General features: G+C 38.8%; 1 protein-coding gene across 1 annotated transcript; it reads left to right on the top strand.

Moving 5' to 3' along the window:
- Positions 1-2,464: 2,464 nt before the first annotated feature.
- LOC104538920 (constitutive coactivator of PPAR-gamma-like protein 1) lies at positions 2,465-17,041 on the top strand (the record flags this gene model as incomplete). The annotated part of the gene is made up of 4 exons (XM_010182288.1): positions 2,465-2,723; positions 7,603-7,685; positions 15,558-15,686; positions 16,945-17,041. Coding segments are annotated over exons 1-4 (376 nt in total), but the record flags the coding sequence as incomplete, so codon positions are not given.
- Between the last annotated feature and the right edge of the window lie 703 nt (positions 17,042-17,744).

The raw sequence follows: 17,744 nt of genomic DNA, 5'->3' as shown, positions 1-17,744 counted from the left end.
TCAGCAGGATGTAAAAATAACAGGTTCCTCCAAGTTATAACAAATATCCTGCGGGTCCTTAGCTTAATTGTGACCTGGTATTTTTCTGTTTGGGGGAGGGGAGGAATAATCCTTAAAAGAAACTTTTATGCAAAGCAGGTTTGCTAAAATTTAAATATTTAAGCAGTGGAGATCTTAATAGCTTTAAGACTTTGTTCTCAGTATGTAAACGTGCAGACAGAATTCTCTCTTTCTGATCCAGCATCATGAATGTTTACACAAGGTTTAGACTTGAAAATTATTCCAAACTCCTGGCTGCAATTTCCCCCGCATCCCCCCTCCCTGGATTGATTTTGCAGTGTGCGTGTTGCCTGGGTAGAGCTGCATCTTCGGGTGCTGCCCTTTGTGAGAGCTGTAAGCTGTTTCTTTGACTCATCTGGTTGGAGTTTTATGTTGGGGGTTAACTGTGCCTTGGTAGATACAGCTTCTTGCCCCGTGATAGTTCAGTGATTGGAACACACATTCCTGTATTACCTAAACATACTGCAGCTTCATGCTCATAGCTTGCTGTGTCAGATAGCTCTATAAAGCAAGGAGGGAACTGGAGGCTGTAGAGGTAGAGGAAATAGTTCATAGGTCAGAGTGGACCGTACACCAAGTTAATTCTTGTGTTGTCTGCACACCCATGTCACACCTAGCACTGCAAAAAGCATTCTTTTTTTACAGATGCTCTGTGGTTGTCATGCGTGTTGATTTTAGGTACATATGTGCATAATTTAAATCTATCTACCCTTAATGAAAAAAATATCTAGGGGATTTTCCTAATTTAAAGCATGTAAATACTGGGAGGAGGGAAGTGGCGAAGCCTAAATTGCCCTTCTGGAGGAAAAAAAAAATCAGATTTATACAGAAGTGTTTGCGCTCTCTTCCAATTCAGCGTATAGCAGGCACATGTTATGCTAGATGACAGTATAATTATTAGAAAAAATGAATACGCTCATTTTTCTCACAAACAAAATTAAATTTCCAAGGCACTCTGATACAGTCCATCAAGCACGTTTCTGAAGAAGTAACATTTTCTTAACCCTATAAGGGAGCAACGTTCAGAGTAGAGAGAGCTTAGTGAGCTGCTTATTGATCATAGGAACAGCTCAGAGTGAGGTGCTGGCTGTTAAGCTGCTCGGGATTTTGCTTGAAAAGGAGTGTCTTGTGAAGCTACATGGGAAAAGCAAAGTTTTACATACCTCACTAGAGGCCTGTTGTTCAATGTCAGGTTCGGAAAGTGCAAGCATGAGCAGAAATGAAGTAAACTTGGTGTTGGACAAAAACTCTTTGCTGAGAGGTGGATGACTACGGGACTGTGTGAGTGGGCTGGGGGGTGCAGGACCCTTGCTCACATTCTGTAGGGCTTCGGCCGTGGAGGAAAGAAGTAGCATCTCTGGCACTAACTCTGTAGTTATTCACATGTACTGTGGAGACTGAACCTAATAGTTTTGTACTAGTCTATTTTGGGATAGCTTGCTATCTGTGTTGTTGTTGAATACTTGGTGAGGCTTATACAAACACCTAACTTGTGTGGGGTTTTCTGAATCACTAAATGTTTTTTATGTATGTAGATGGTTAATGCATCAGGCATCAGAAGCATTATTTTGTGTTCTTGTGTGCAAACTAGTTGTAGTGGTTCCTGACGGTGTGTAGAAATGCAGGCCTGTAGGTTCTAATCTGTCATCGTGTGTTTTTTTACTTTAGCTTAATCTTCTTGATAGGAAAGGGTTGCTTTTATGTTTCCAGCTTTAGGAAATGGCCCATGTGCCCCCTGCACAACATGTCTGTTCTAGTCATCTGAATGATTGCCGTAGCCTAAAGTATGTGCTTTGCTAGGCAACGTCAGTTGAGAGGTGAGGTTTGGGCTATAAACCTGAAGCAATTTGCACCATCGGAGACAGCTGTGCATAAATGAATAGGCTGACAGTAGAGAGAGGGAAAAATTTGGCTTAGCACAGGGAGGTAGACGTGAGAAAGGTAAGGAAAGTTACCTCTGTTCAACTACGATTGTGTTTGTTTCTTCTAAAAACTATAACAAAACTTTAAAAGTGATCATTTTTAAGGGGATGTCTTGGCTTGCTGAACTGCTGAAGTATCCACAGCCTTAAGATTTTGTCCCAGGATGTAATACAGACATTAGTATAATAATATGTTTAGAGTTTGAGTGTTTCTGTTAAACAGTTACTTCAAATGAGTTCAGTAATATGTAATGCCACTTTGGTCTGTAGGCTTCCAGAACTTTTTAATGGTTTTCTGAGTGTTCCTTATATCCTGTCCATATGTGCTGTGTCATTGGATTTATTTAATTATTAATTTTAATTACTAATTAAATATACTGCAAGTGTTTCAAATGCGCATATATAGTTTCGGAAAGACCCAATATATTGTAATACATGTTATAAATCAGTACTGCACTTTACACTGTAGCTGATTACTCTGTCTTCCACTATAGGTTGCACAGAGCATTGAGGATCATCATCAAGAAGTAATTGCTTTCTGCAGAGAAAAAGGTTTCCATGGCTTGGTTGCATATGACTCCGATTATGCATTGTGCAACATCCCTTACTATTTCAGTGCCCATGCCCTAAAACTGAGCCGTAATGGGAAAAGTCTCACAACAAGCCAATACCTAATGCATGAAGTTGCCAAGCAACTGGACCTGAATCCAAATCGCTTTCCTATTTTTGCTGCTCTTTTAGGTAAGTGAAATAATAAAAGAACTCAATGCTGCTAGTCAGACTTATGATTTCAGTTTCTATTAACTGTTTTAAAATATACGTGTATAATTTGACAAAGCACCTGGAGAAAGACATCCCTTTGTTTCAGATATGCCTACTACACTTGAGGTAGGCCGCATGTGTTTTTATTCGGCCAGACATGCAGAATTTGTAGAGACCTGAGAGTGATGCGAATTGTGGCTGGCTAGAAACAAGAGTAGAAAGTAAGAATTCTGCAAAGCTCTGCCTAGCCAAAATTTTTCTCAGTGGGTGTGGAGGGGAAATCTGAACACTTGCGGTTCTAGTAGTTTTGGCCTTGTATAGCATATGAGGTCTACTTTGAATAATCCACTTTCCAGACTGGGAAAGCATACTTCTGTCCTGTTTTGTGTTCTACCTAAAAATAACATGTATGGAGTGAAGATTTTTGGATTGCAGGAGTTTTTTTTTTTCCTCTCAGAGATGAGTATTGGACAAATGTGACAGCACATCAGCTGCACCAGAAATATACTGTATAACTGAGTGAAACTCCACATTTCTGAAAGCACAGGCAGCCAGCATCTCACCATTCCATTAGTTTTGTTTGGATAGTTTCTTCGCACTTCTGCTTCTAATGCTAAATGGTGCAGTATCTTTAAGGAGCATAGGTAGGAAGGTCTTCAGTTTCACTTCTCTGCTTAAATGGGACAATTTTAACACGCTGTATTTCCACAGCAGTGGTAGAGAATAGCTGTCATACTCCCTCGGATGGAAGAGTGAATTAATTACTAATAGAGTTGGCTCCAGTGAATCAGATCTATTTAGAACAGCACTCTAACTTCTTTTTGGGTAAATAAGCACGAAGCAGCCATGTTCTTGATCTTGTTGTACTGAGCAAACAAATTAAGGAAACTGGATTTTCTTTTTATTTTCTCATTGCCTTTGTGTTTTAGTATGGATACGTGGTAAAAGAATAGAACTTCTCATTTGAAAGCTGTGAATGAGAGAGGCTGTGTTACTGCTTTAGCATACAAATATTTTATTAGTCTTAATATTAAAAGTGTTTCTAGTCTAGACAGGTACCTTCCATGTTAAGAAGGAAGGCACCAACGCATCTTGCAGTGGAAAGGCACAAGTATTTAAGTAGTTGAAGTTGCTTTTCGTTAGTGTATGTTTTTTCATATCCAAAATGGTTACCTGCCTGCGTGGCTGTATGGAAGAATGGCAGACGATTGGATAAGCTGCAATTTAAATCAAAAATTCTATGTACATGACATGATAGGCTTTGTTTTGGAGTCTATAAATAAGTTGTTGCATGCCAATTCAGTGAGTAAGGATTACTTACTGCTTGAAATGCAGTTTCCCAGTTGGGAATTAATGTGAAGTACATGTGAACAGCATTGTTTTAACTTGTCAGAACTACAGCTGTATGGTCAGTCGAGGCATTGCTTGGTTAGATTAAAAGGTATGTGGAAAAGATTCTGGTAAATTTTCTCAAGGTTTTGCAATTTCAGGCAAGAAGCTCTTGGATATGTTTCACTCTTGATATCTTACACAACAAAATATTTTTCAGCTTGCTCTTAGGAGAAAGAAACTTGAGGTCATCTTACATGATTACTAGGGAGATTTTGTAGCGCTTTTCTTTTCCAAATAGGTACAAAGGTTAAAAAAACCCTATATCAGCTACAAGTTTAGTTTTGTGTATTCTTTTGTGTGTGTTCAGTATGAGTAAGCAGAAAAAAGTTTATGGAAGTCAGGGTTAGAACAGACAATACTTTGGAGATCTTCCTGCGATGAGTGATGGGGGTTTTTTTATATTAGTGAATATTATGAAATGTAGGTATTTGGTAGCAAACAGTGGTTATATAAGCTTACAACAAACAGATACTGTTTGACTTAAAGTACTGGCAAGTTTTTTTAACTTTAGCAACCTTAGGAGTATAGTAACTTCAGTTTTTTAATAAAATACTAAATGCATATGGGCACATAACTGTGTGTAGTGTGGCATATGTTTAAAGCAAGGTAACTAATTCAGATCTAAATTTTTACATTTTTATTTAGTATCTGAGGGCTTGTCCAGCTTCACAGGTTATTCTGCCCCTGCTCTTGTGGCCTCTTTGGGTCTCTTGTGAACCTGATAAGTAGAATGAAGGAAATCAGAATGGAAAAAGATAAGCGTGCATTTGATTACGTGGGAAAGCATATGAATCTGTTAGATTGCTTTTCTGTTCCGGGTACATCAGTGTAAGTCCCTGTGCTGGTACTTTATTTAGGAATAAATAAATGTATTCTGAAATAGTTGCAGTTAAGCTGCTGGTTTAATGTTTACAATTACAGAAGGCCAAAGCTCCCACAATAGCTGTATCAGTATTCAACTTCAGGTCTGCAAATCTTTCCCTGTGTATAGAAAATGCAGATTTCTATGTGTTTAGATACTTTCTTGACATTAACTTCAAGAGTCAATCTGGGGATGCTGAAAAAGAGAAAAATAACTTGAATGATTCAGGCAGACGTTCAGCACTTAGAGGAGCCTGAGGAACAACACCTAACTGGTCAATTAAAAGATGTTCTTAATGGCAAATTATTTGGGATTGATACTGAAGTATTCCAGGAATATATTTTTCTGACTGTACCAACTAGGCAAATTTTTTAAAGATTACTGAGAAGGTTATGTACACACAGTGGTTGGTTCCTTTCTTTTATAGCTTTTTCCTTACAGATTTCTACGCAGAAGGGGTTTGTACTTCTAGCTCTGTAATGAATATCCTTGTCATGGGAGGTTAAAATGTGGCCAAGATACTGTGTCCTCCAAGAGCATGCTCTTAAAAAGTACTGTCTTATTTGCTGTTGATGTAAACAGGGAGTTGATTTGGATTCTTTTGTAAATTTTGACTCAAATATTTCAGAATTACTTAAAAAATCCCAACAAACTCAAACTTCGGCAGTAGAAAAACAAACACAGCATGAGGTATAGGGCTGCAATTCAGTGAACTCTTTAGAAAGGGCAGTGGCTTCAGTTAGTATCTAATTGCTTTTAAAAAACCTAAGGCATATACTATAATAAACCATTAAAATGAGAAAAAATCAATATATTTTGAGGTTATTCAGCCAGGTCAAGAAACAGAGGTTGCTTATGTAACGTTGATCTCTTTCCCACTGTGACAGTACTTTATAACATGTTTAGTTATGTAGTCTCATTCTGTTCTGCGGTACGATTTTAGAACTACGTAAGGTAAGTACAGGCATTGCTTCTTATTGGGACTACAGAAGACACTGCTGCACTTCAGCATCCTAAATTCTGCAGTTCAGTATGTGGTGAGAATTGATCAAATGGTCAGCCTGTCCGATGTGTGTGTTCGAGGGGGTGGAATTAACTGAACTGACAGATGGCGACCAGACAAGATTGAGGTTTTGGTGGAAGGGAAGAGAAGCTCTGACTGTTTTACAAGGTTATCTTAGCACCTTCAGGAGTTAGTTATCACAAAATTGTCTAGTGGTCTGGTGTAATTGATTTTTTTTTTCCCAGACCTGCATTGAAGAGGCTGTCTAATCATACCTTGATTAGATTAGTAAGAACGTGACAGTTCTATACAAACTTGTTGAATCTTTCTGATGTGAGTTTAAAGTTTAGCTTCTAATGAATAAATATTATAATATCTCCCTGCTGGAGGTCTCAGCAATAGGGGAAATATTGATTGGACACAAAGACTTCCCTCTCTAAGAAGGCATCTACTAGTTGCCAGGCAATAGACAGCTTTCTTGGTTTTCACATGTTAAAGAGTATTAAAAGCAAACTAAACTATTCTACAAGCAAAATATTAAGAAAGTAAACAATTGTTATATTCAAGGAATCCTGTCATATTCTTTGAGTAGGTGAGAGTTCAAGATGTTGTCCAAACTGAATTTTTTTAAAAAAGCTGTAAATCTATTAACACCAATGAGAACTATGAATTCACTGCTAAGCTGCTGCTCTATAAAACCAGATATAGAAAATATCCTTTGGTTTTCTACCAGGACTCTAGTAATACATTCTGCTTAGCTCTTTGTAAACTTTGGATCCACAGACACTGAACTCTGTCAGTGGTTGATTAATTTGTCTTTGATTAATTCAAATATTTGAACTAGTAAGATGTTTTTAAAGTTGTTTTTTTTTTCCCTGAGCGTGATGTGCTTTGTTTAAAAAAAAAATAAAATTAAATTATCTTCCATTTGGTCTGAACAACTTGTTAAATATAGCCACTATCTCTGCTCATTGAAGCAACTACGTAATTCCCAATTACTTTGATGCTGCTGGCCCAGGCTCTTGTCTGACCTAGTCATGTCAGCTGAAGAAACCTCATGAATTGGGAACCTGCAGTATCGTCGGACCGGCCAGCATTCCTGAGGGGTCAGTGAATCTGCCCAGTGCCTTGCTGCTCAACCCAGGTTGCATGACGGAGCATAGATTCCAGAGGCAGCTCCAATGTGGATCAGTAATGGCACATGCTGGGATTCAGGAAGGGCTTACCAGTTTGTAGGAGAGCAACTGAGTGTGTTCTGACACTGTTGCACCTGCATGGCTAAATCCTGTTGAGGTTCCCCTAAGAGAACACGCCAGGTTGAGGTTGACACCATGTGTTGTGACTGGCTCTGTTGCTTCTGTAAGTGAGCTAGGTTTCACGGACGAGTGCTCCTCGACCAGAGGGAAGAGTATCTTGCTGCAGCAGTGGCATGCTAATTAGGTTTTTCTGGAGTAATAAAAAGGTATCTGCAAGTTTAATCTCTCTTTGTTAATCCTATTGATCAGGAGTTGAGAACCGGTTGCAAATTTGTTTTGCTGAGTGTAGAATCAGTATGTAATGTTTTATGGTGTACTGAAATAAAGTTCTGCATTATGTTCTAGGTAATCATATTCTACCTGATGAAGATTTGGCTTCCTTTCATTGGAGTTTACTTGGTCCAGAACATCCACTAGCTTCACTTAAGGTACAAATTTAGTATAACCACTAGCAATTAAGTTAAAACCAATCATAACGGTTAATCAAAGCAATGTAATAGGTTATTTCACAGCAGCTCTGCAAGGCTCTTGTTCTGGGTCACCCTCTGGTGTCCCAGTCCCTCTGTGTTGACTGCAGAGGATACCTGCGGCGATTAGCCTTAACGAGGCTAAACTTAGCCTTTGTGATCCCCCTCAGTGCCCTTCAGCTATGTAAGCCATGCACTCAGTAACTTCGGCGTGGTTTTACTTTGAGAACATAGCTTCTTGCTCTCCTCTTTTTTTAAAAGGAGAATTTTTTGTTTAGTCATGTTCTTCAACCGTCAGAAATAATTAGCTGGATATCTTCCTGCCATATTGCTTTATTTTCTACTGATCTGAGTCACTGGGCTGTCTTAGACCAGTGACTAAGACAGTCCTCCCTGTATTTATTTAATGTATTGGCCAGTGTTGATCAGATTTGAAAGCGGTTCCCATTGGGCTGTCAGGGGTTCTGTGGAAACTGATACACTGTCATCAGTGAAAAAGACCCAAACTAGTGCTGTTATTGAGGAAAAAGACTAGCACAACACATGATTTGTTTCATTTCACAGCAGCATTCTCGCCAGTTGTTAAGTACATACCCCAAACTAACCACAGCATTTGTCTCCTGACTGATAACGATGTCAAAGGGAGAGAAGGAAGAAGGGCTAAACCACCAAGGACACAAGTCTACAGGAAACCAATCTTCATTAGTTGCTGGTCAAGGAACAACTTACTGTTTTGTTTGGGTTTTTTGTTTTTTTTTCCCTAGCTTCACTTTCAGCAGTGCTCATGGCTTGAAATTATAACTTGTTTCAGTAGCTCATTGATTCAATTTAATTTCATTTGACATACCACTGTGTCAAAGATGCTGTTACAGCTCTCCCTGTAAAGACCTCTTCTGTTTATTGTAGATGTGCAAACAGCAATACTCCTTGTAAATTTTATGGATGCTTAAAAGAACTAAAAGATGTTATTATATTAGCCACAAGCTTGATAACAAGTAGTAGTTTCAGAGGAGCTACAAAAAGTACAAGCTGTCCTGAAGACTGGAAATGGGGGGGAAGTTGCGATAGCCCAGGATGTCATCCCTGAGCTGTACTTACAAACTTTGCTTTGTTGCATCTATTTAGAGATACTATTGAGTATTCTCTGCACTTGGGAACCAAGGGCTCTAATTCCACACTTCATTCAACTCAGGACATAGAAAACTTCTTATTGTGTAAGATTTTAATCTTTTGTATCTAAGATGGTATGGTCTTGAGCATCAGAGCTAACAGACTCGATTCCCAATGGCCTGATTTGTTGCTTTTCAGTAAGAACGATGTCAGTTGTTAATGTACAATTTAGTTTCTGTATATTTTTCTCACTCTTTTATTATGATGTAGCAAAATGGTCACTCTTCCTACAAGAGTAAGTTTGCTAGTTCACCAAGTAAAAAATGTAACTTAAAAAAGAAACTACCAGTCTGTGCTGATAGAAGATGGGTGTATCTGCTTAGGTGTCAACATAGTGAGGAGAAGGAAAGCAAATTTGAGGAAGCTGTACCTCTGTTTTAAAGGGAGATATGAGAGTGATATGTTCATGTGAGAACAGCTGAGTAGAAATGGGAAAAAGCAAATGGAAACCTCAACAGAGAATCCGTATTTCACATCTAGAAGGAAATGAACCTAGTCAGGAAATGACTATTGCTGCAAAAGGAGAAAAGAATCAAAACCTGGCACTGCAAGTTGTGCTGAGACAGGGTCTTGTCTGTCTGAATGTCCCAGCGTGAACAGGTGATGCATGTAGTAGATGTGCAGGCCTGTGTTTGCGTCTGGTTACCTGAGAGCAGAGTTCACTGAAATGGCCACCTAGATGAGAAGTTGAAACAAGAAAGGAGTTGATAGAAATAATTTGACCGCTAGACCTTGTTTGGAAACTAACATTATACTACTTTTTATTTGTGTGCTTTGGGATTTGCCTTTAGAACAAAGACAAGTTCTCATTCTGGAAAGGCTTGTTACAGGAGCTTCAAGAGCAATGCATAATACCATCAGAATGATATTAGGAGGGCAGTTTCTTACCTCTTGAATGAATTACTGTCTGTTTGAGAGCACATACTACTGAAGAAGTGCTGACTCTTGATTCACAAGGTATCCTTAGAAACAAGTCTTCATGCAGTCTCCCTTTTTGAAAATGAGAGGGAAACTTTGAGATTGCCGTCTTCATTTTGCAGTGGATCATCTTCCCATTAGGGTGGTTTTGGAAGGATGAACTCGTTGGACTCTCTTTGGCAAAATTACTATGCCAGCCATCCAGTATTTCACATCTATTTTTATTCCACCTGGCAAAATTAGTTAGCTTACCTCCTTGGTTGTTTCATCTTGGTAGAGGGGGAAAGGGAGATGCTTCCAGAAAGCAATCCAAAATATGCAGATTAGGCTCCTTCTCTGATTTGCTCTAGGAAATTCCAATCCTCTGTTGCCTTTGGAGCGTTTCTGCCAGAGGGAGACTAATATGCTAAGTAGATGCTTAGGTGATCTGCTGCTGCTCAGATAACAAAGGTGCTACTGTCAAGATATGCTTAAAGTAAGTGTCTGGGTTTGGGTTGTTTTTTGATGCTAAGGGTCATCATGGGATGATGCAGGTCAGAAAGGGCCTCAGAAAGTCATCTAGTCTGCTGAAAGCATGGTCAGCTTGAGGTCAGACCAGGTTGCTCAGGGCTTTGTCTAGACTAGAATTGAAAATCTCCAAGGTTGGAGACTGCACAACCTGTCTGGGCAGCCTGCTCCGTGGTTTGACAGTCCCAAGGGTACAAATGTTTTGCCTTGTGTACAGTCTGAGCCTGTCTTGTTTCAGGCTACGTCTGCTGTCTGTCATCCTTCCACAGTGCACCATCGTGAAGAGTCTGGCTCTGTGAACTTGGTAACCTTTTTGTAGGTATTGGAAGGCTGCTGTTCAGTATCTTGAAAGCCTTGTCTTTGCAAGGCTGAACAAGCCCCATTTCCTCAGCCCCTCCTCGTAGAGCAGATGCTCCAACTCCTTAACCATCTTGATGGCTTTCTACAGAACTGGCTCAACGTTTTGAATATCTGGCTTGTACTGGGGAGCCCAAAACTGAATGCAGTGCTCTAGAGGTGATCTAATGAGTGCTGAGGAGCAGGATTCTTTGATCTGCTGGCTGCATTCCTGGTGCAGCTGGCTGCCTCTGCTGCTGGGGTACTCTGCTGCCTCACGGTCAGCTTGCTGTCTTCCAGGACCCCCATGTCCTTTTTGGTACAAGTCCAGCCTGCAGAGTAGCCAGGGGTTATTCCTGCTCAGGTGCAAGACTTCGCTTTTTGTAGTTGTTGCATTTGTTAAGCTTCCTGTTGGCTCATTCCTGTAGCTTGTCTGGGTGCTTCTGGATGGCAGCCCAGCCCTTGGGTTCGTGGTAGTGTGCAGGGTTGTCACGTAGATTGTCTCATATGAAGTCTGTCTGTATCACATCTTTGGCTTGTGTTTCTGCTCTCCCTGTTTCTTTCTGACATTTCATTTTTGTTCCTCTGTTTAAATTTGAATTTTCTTGGAGCCCTATGTGGATAAATTGTTAGCAAATGGTCTCCATGTTGTGTGAGTTCTCGTTACCATTGAGACATGCAGAAGTTGAAAGAGTTCAGTTTCCCAATCAAGACTGAGGGAGGAGGAGAGAGAAATTTCTAATGGAATAACTTGATCTTCAGAGAAAAGCTGAGCTTTGCTGGTTTGAGAGGATTTTAAGTCCTTTAGGGAACTTCTTGCTTCTTCAGGAAGCTTGTCGTTAGATCAGATCAACTACAAGCTCGTAAGATTAAATGTTTTCAACATTCAAAGACTAATACAAGATCCAACCAGTTTGGATGTGTTCTCTAATAGAAATTACCAGAAAAAAAAACCCCAAACCCACTCAATTCGTTGTAGTATTCTTCATATCTTCAGCTTTTTCTCTCACCAGTGGGGAAAAAAAAATGTTCCCTATGCGTTGCTGCACAGTAACTGAATGTCCAAGGTCTCTTTTTCAGTGGTTTGAAAAGAAACCTAAACTGATTATCTGTTTCCAGCAGGCACAACAGTAAATGCTGGTACTTGTGTTGATTAGCTTTTAAAGGCTTCACTGTCTGGAGACAGTGGGCAACTGGAGTTGTCCCAGAATTGGGGAGCTTTTCCCAAGTGTAGTTTGGGTAACTTCTACAGTATCCTAATAATCATGTGCAGTTACGCATATGTGAGTCATTTCTCTTTCAATAAAGCATTTTTCCAAAATTACTTTGTCAAAAACAAGACATATTAATCTTGTAGCTTCTGGGCTTGTGATGTTGCTCTCTGCCTCTCATTTTGACAAATGCCTATCTAGAATTAATTTCCTTTCCCCACTTAATCTTCTCGGAGTGCACTGATAGGTTGCTTGTGATTTTTGTCAGTGGTCTGTGAGGAAATTGAAGTAGTCCTACAACTAGTGAAGAAGCCATGCAGCTTTTAGCTGTCATGCTTTCTAACCCAGTCACCTCCAAGTGTGTGATTCACCTCCATGTTTGCCTTTCCAAAACTTACTTTCCGTGTTGTGGATTGTCCAAAACTCTTCTGTAGAGGATAAGGAAAACAGCTTCTAAGGAGAAATCGCTCATAATGAGAAATTGGTAAAATACGCTGAATTTGCTATGAAATGCTTTGTGTGCGACTAGAAGTAAATTTGAGCCATGAACTGTAACTTTTGCTGTTAAGTCTTAATTTTTCCCATACCTAACACTTAGTAGAACTTAGCCTGTGTTTTAATGCACGCAATATTAGAAAGATTTCTTATTATTTAGTAAAAAATCTACAATTCTGGATTTCTGGAAAGTTCTAACATTTATAGAAACTTTTTCTTCAGTATAAGGAAAATATTTCTTATTTCTGCACTTTTCATTTCTGACTTCTGCATAGGTCATGGCATTTTTAGTTTTGAGGGTGTTTTCACATCTGGACTGGATGTCTTTGAAACTGAATAAAAGAAGATAAAATCCAAATACCTGAAATGTCTTTAAATCTAATATGTACTTTCAGAAGATTTCACTTCAGGAATTAAAAATATGCTCCCGTGAAGTCTTTAGGCTGTGTGTTTAGAAGCAGCTAAACTGGGGGCACTATGCATAGTAAGCCCTTAATATGTCTCACTTGAGCTTTAGATTTCTGTGGTCTGAGCTGAATATTAGTGCTAGAGTGATGTGATGTCTTTTCTTGGTGCTAACTGCTTATGGTTTATTAAATATTACTATCTTGGAGATCAGATAAAACTAATGATAGATTGCTTATTCCTTTTATCCACTGAATTTTCAAGCAGAGAGGGCAGAAGCCCTTCAGTAGTAGCACAGGGTTTCTCCAAGGGGCTCTGCCAAGAGCACATCTAACATGACATAGTCGTGCTATGATTCAGCGGCTTTAGAGATGTATAGTTGTTACACATACAAGTAAAATGATAGGTGTTCATAAAACAACGTGGAATACCAGTGAGAAGAAGTTTTGTTGTAAATTGGCTGCAAAATTTTATCATCAATATTTGTAACATTAAGCTTCCGTGCAAATGTGCTATTTACTGTTGTTGTGTATATTCAGAATGCACTCTATTGCAAGTTTATTTACTCTCTGGAATAGAAATAATTACCATGCCACTGACTACACTAAACAGAACTGTTCGTAATTCAGGCTCATAAAACGTGGAGCTCATCTATGGTAGAGAATGGTCAGGTATAGGATGAATATCCTGACATTTGTAAAATGTAGACATTAGAAGAAGGAAATTAATAAAAATGGGAATAAGGGCAAAAATCCCATGATCTAAATACGAGGGTATCAGTCTAAGAAATTGCATATTAAGTGGATAAAATAAGGTCATGAAAATTATTACGTATATTAGACTCCATATAAAATAAAAAGGGGTTGTACAGATTTTAAAGTTGCAAAGATAAAACTAGTGAAGTATTCATCAGAATTTTCCATAAATATTTCTGACAAGGCTGAATTTCATTATTTTTTAGTGAAGCTTGAGACCTCAGTGTAAAATGCAAGCATAAAGATTTTTCACATTTTCTCACATCTTAAAAACCAGAACTGTTGAGATATCGTCATTATTATTATTTAAGTCATGAATCACTGAATTCTGCAAATAGATTAAAATATGTTAAAAAGCAAAAACCTAGCTGCCCCTATAGGCACGGACAGAGTGCTCCAGAATTGTCCAGAGGTTCCAGACAGAATTTTTAGAAATTCCTCAGGCGTTCCCTAAAATTTAGGACACAGAGTTGGAGACCTCGTTCCTGCCCCTCCAAGTACGCGCATTGTGCAGCACAGAGGGAAAGTATCACTTCTTTTCATTTCACAGTAGTCCATGATGGTTCCTTGACCTGAGGTTTCTGTAACCCATCTAGGATCACACAGAGCAGTAATTCCCATAATCATATGCTGAATAATCCTCAGTTTAGGACTTTGCAGGACTGTTGGTACAGGAGGAGCCTGTTGACAGCATTGAGATGAAAGTCCAGGGTTTCCGGGTCTATCCGGTTCCTTTCTCTCCGGGTCTATCTTCCCTTCTCTGAACTGTGTCCAGAAATTCCTGGTGCAGCACATCCATAGCAGCTTTTGATGTCATCCCACAAAGTTCTTCCAGCTCTTTGCTCTTCAACAAAGAGAGGTCTTTTGCTGCAAAGTCCAAAGTGATTCGTACCTTTTCAAACTCGTGGCCTGAGTCAGTGACCAGTGAATCAGTGGGAATTCATCATTTTCTGAAGATTTTGAGTAGACTGCAGCATGGACGCTGATTTGTAGACAGAAGTCTGTGGTGCCTATGGGCTCAAGTCATAAATTCAAGGGAAACGTTTAGCATGCATTTAAGTGCATGTTTCTCATCCATTTAAAATGGTTAATATGGGAGGTCAGATGAATCTGTCATTGGATGGTGAAACAATCATGAAACATCCATTATGTTAGTGCCAGAATATTGAAATTTATTTTATCAATAGAATTACCTTCTAAAGGATTTCTTCTGTGTCTGCAAGAAGAGTAACCGGCCTTGTAAACATATTGATACTGAAAAACTTGAAAGAGAAAGTAACTGCTCACATCATAGCAACAAGAGAAATCCATAAATCATTTCTTTGTCATTGTATAATACAAAAGAAATAAAAATTTCTTGCCTGAAATGTTATATATAATACTAAGCTGTATTCTACTAAAGATAATGAAATATCCAGTATTTGAAAGTACTAATTATTAAACTGTGTAATCTTCAAATACTGATTTTTAGACAGTTTCTGTAGAATCTTGAAAATAAGTTTCCTTGAGATATTCCTTTTCTCCATCTGCTTTTCAGATTCTCCCTTTTCTGTGTACATAGAGATCTTCCTCTTCCCAGTGGATCTCTTTCATCAATTCTGATACTGCTTTACATTCGGAATATAAACTGTGCCGAATATATATGTGTGTGTGTGTGTGTGTATAAAATGGATGTATCTACATTAGATAAAGCACTTTGCGCTAGAGAAAATGTATAACTAGAAGACAGTGAAATAGTTAGCATTCTTGACTTAGTTTGTTGTTGGAGCTGATATTTAACCAGCAAATATTTACATAGAGGTGAGGTTTCACATATGTATATAAATATACCATAGATGAAAAATACATGAGTCATTGTTTAAGGTGAAGTCTTAAAAACAAGGTGGAAGGCTCAAAAATATTTAGATACTAAATCTGGCAATACAGAATTTGTGGAATATATTTTCAGTAAAATAAACAGTGTAATTCTCTGTTGTGTGACTGAAGTATCTTGGGCTACCCTGTTATTTCATCCTGGCGTGTGTTTCTTTGCATAGGTACGTGCTCACCAGTTAGTTTTACCACCTTGTGACGTAGTGATCAAAGCTGTAGCTGACTACGTCCGTAATATTCAGGACACCACTGATTTGGATGCCATAGCAAAAGATGTTTTTCAACATTCACAGGTAAAGTATAAAGCAAAATACTGGTTTGGGTTTGGTGGGTTTTTTTTTTTAAACCAGTTGGGCTGTACATTTGTGTTGAAGAATTGCATGCTATAAAAATAGTGGTTTGCATCAGTTGATAATAGGAATCTATTGATATATGCAGTGTCTTAGATACCCTAATTTAACTTTCCACACTTTCCATAAAAAAGATAAAAATACTGCATTTACTGTCAGTGCTTTGAAGTTAAATTCTTGATAGCCAAGGGGTTTTTATAATGTGGCTTTGTGTACCATCACTGAGAATCAGCGGTACATGAAGACAGGATAGCTCTGCAGAGGGACCTGGCCAGGCTGGATCGATGGTCTGAGGCCAATTGCATGAGGTTCAACAAGGCCAAGTGCCGAGTTCCGCACTTGGGTCACAACAACCCCATGCAGCGCTACAGGCATAGGGAGGAGTGGCTGGAGAGCTGATCAGGTTGCTCAGAGCCCCATCAAGGCTGACCTTGAATGTCTCTAGGAATGGGGCATCTACAGCCTCTCTGGGCCACCTGTTCCAGTGTTTCACCACCCTCATAGTGAAGAGCTTCTTCCTAATATCTAATCTAAATCTACCCTGCTCTAGTTTAAAACCATTGGCCCTTGTACTGTTGCTGTGTGCCCTTGTAAACAGTCTGATGAGGAGTGGCTGAGGGACTTGGGGGTCTTTAGTCTGAAGAAAAGGAGGCTGAGGGGAGACCTTACCGCTCTCTACAATTACCTGAAAGGAAGCTGTAGAAAAGTGGGTGGGTGTGGGTCTCTTCTCCCAAGTTACATCCAATAGGACAAGAGAAAATGGCCTCAAGTGACACCAGAAGAGGTTTGGGTTAGACATTCAGAAAAACTTCTATACTGAAAGGGTTATCAAAGACTGGAACAGACTATCTGGGGAAGTGTTGGAGTCACCATCCTTGGATGTATTTAAAAGCCATCTACGTATGGTACTCGGGGACGTGGTTTAAAAGTGGGCATGGTAGAGTTAATTAACAGTTAGACTTGATGATCTTAAAGGTCTTTCCCAACAATAACAATACTATGATAGTCTTTTCAAGTATTATCCTTACTTGGAATTGATACAATATTTCTGGTGCTGGAGTAACATTGTAGTCCTCAAGGGTCCATAGGTGTTAATGCTGTATGTGATGTGTATGTTAAGTACTTTACAGTACAGTGCTGACTTACAGATGGCATGCTTGAATTTACTCCTGACAGATCTTTTTTTTTTTTTTAATTTTAGTCTAGAACAGATGACAAAGTCACTCGATTTAAGAGAGCAGTTGCTTATTACTCAGCAACTAATAAACCTATGCCATTTCATCCACCACATTACCTAGGTAAGTAATTGAAGAAGTAAGGCTTTTCGTTTTAAGTAAAACCTGACATAACCCTAAATCAGAAACAGCGTTGTTAGCAGGATCTTATAAAAATGTTTATATTATCTGGCAATTTTCATATGAGTCTTCAAAAGAAGGTTCTTCACAGGATATGTGCAGAGACTGTTCTTTCCCCAAAAAGAGAACAACCATGAGGACTGATTTTCCTCTTGGCTGTTGCTGCATCACTTCTTGCATAGGATGCTTGAGTGTGTGGTGCTGTAAACAACAGAATTCTGGTGACTGGTTCCAGTCATGAAGACAGTTTCTATTTCTATTCTATAAGTCATATTTCCACTTTCTCACTGAACTTTCTTGACGTGTTTTAGAAATCGCTTTATAGTTTTTGGTTTTTTTGTTGTCATAGCATACCTGCTTAAGTTGCAGCCACAAATTGTTACGGCATTTCAGATTATTCTAAAGCCTTAGAAATTAACTGTATGATCACAAGATTTACTACATATACCTCATTCTTAATATGAAAACATAATTTGAGCTGAAATTTTCAATTACCATAATGGAATACTAAGAGAGCTTTTCCTTCTTGTTTCTGGGGATTGGGATGTCTTTATTTACATTCAAAGATCTGCGTTCAAGAGCATTAAGGCTACTCTAGGTCAAATACTCAATTGATAGAAAGTGTCATTATTATTATTATTATTAT

This window comes from Mesitornis unicolor, unplaced genomic scaffold (genome assembly GCF_000695765.1).
Source record: "Mesitornis unicolor isolate BGI_N332 unplaced genomic scaffold, ASM69576v1 scaffold7234, whole genome shotgun sequence".
NCBI classification, from domain to species: Eukaryota; Metazoa; Chordata; class Aves; order Mesitornithiformes; family Mesitornithidae; genus Mesitornis; species Mesitornis unicolor.
This window is presented reverse-complemented; position numbering and strand designations above follow the sequence as displayed.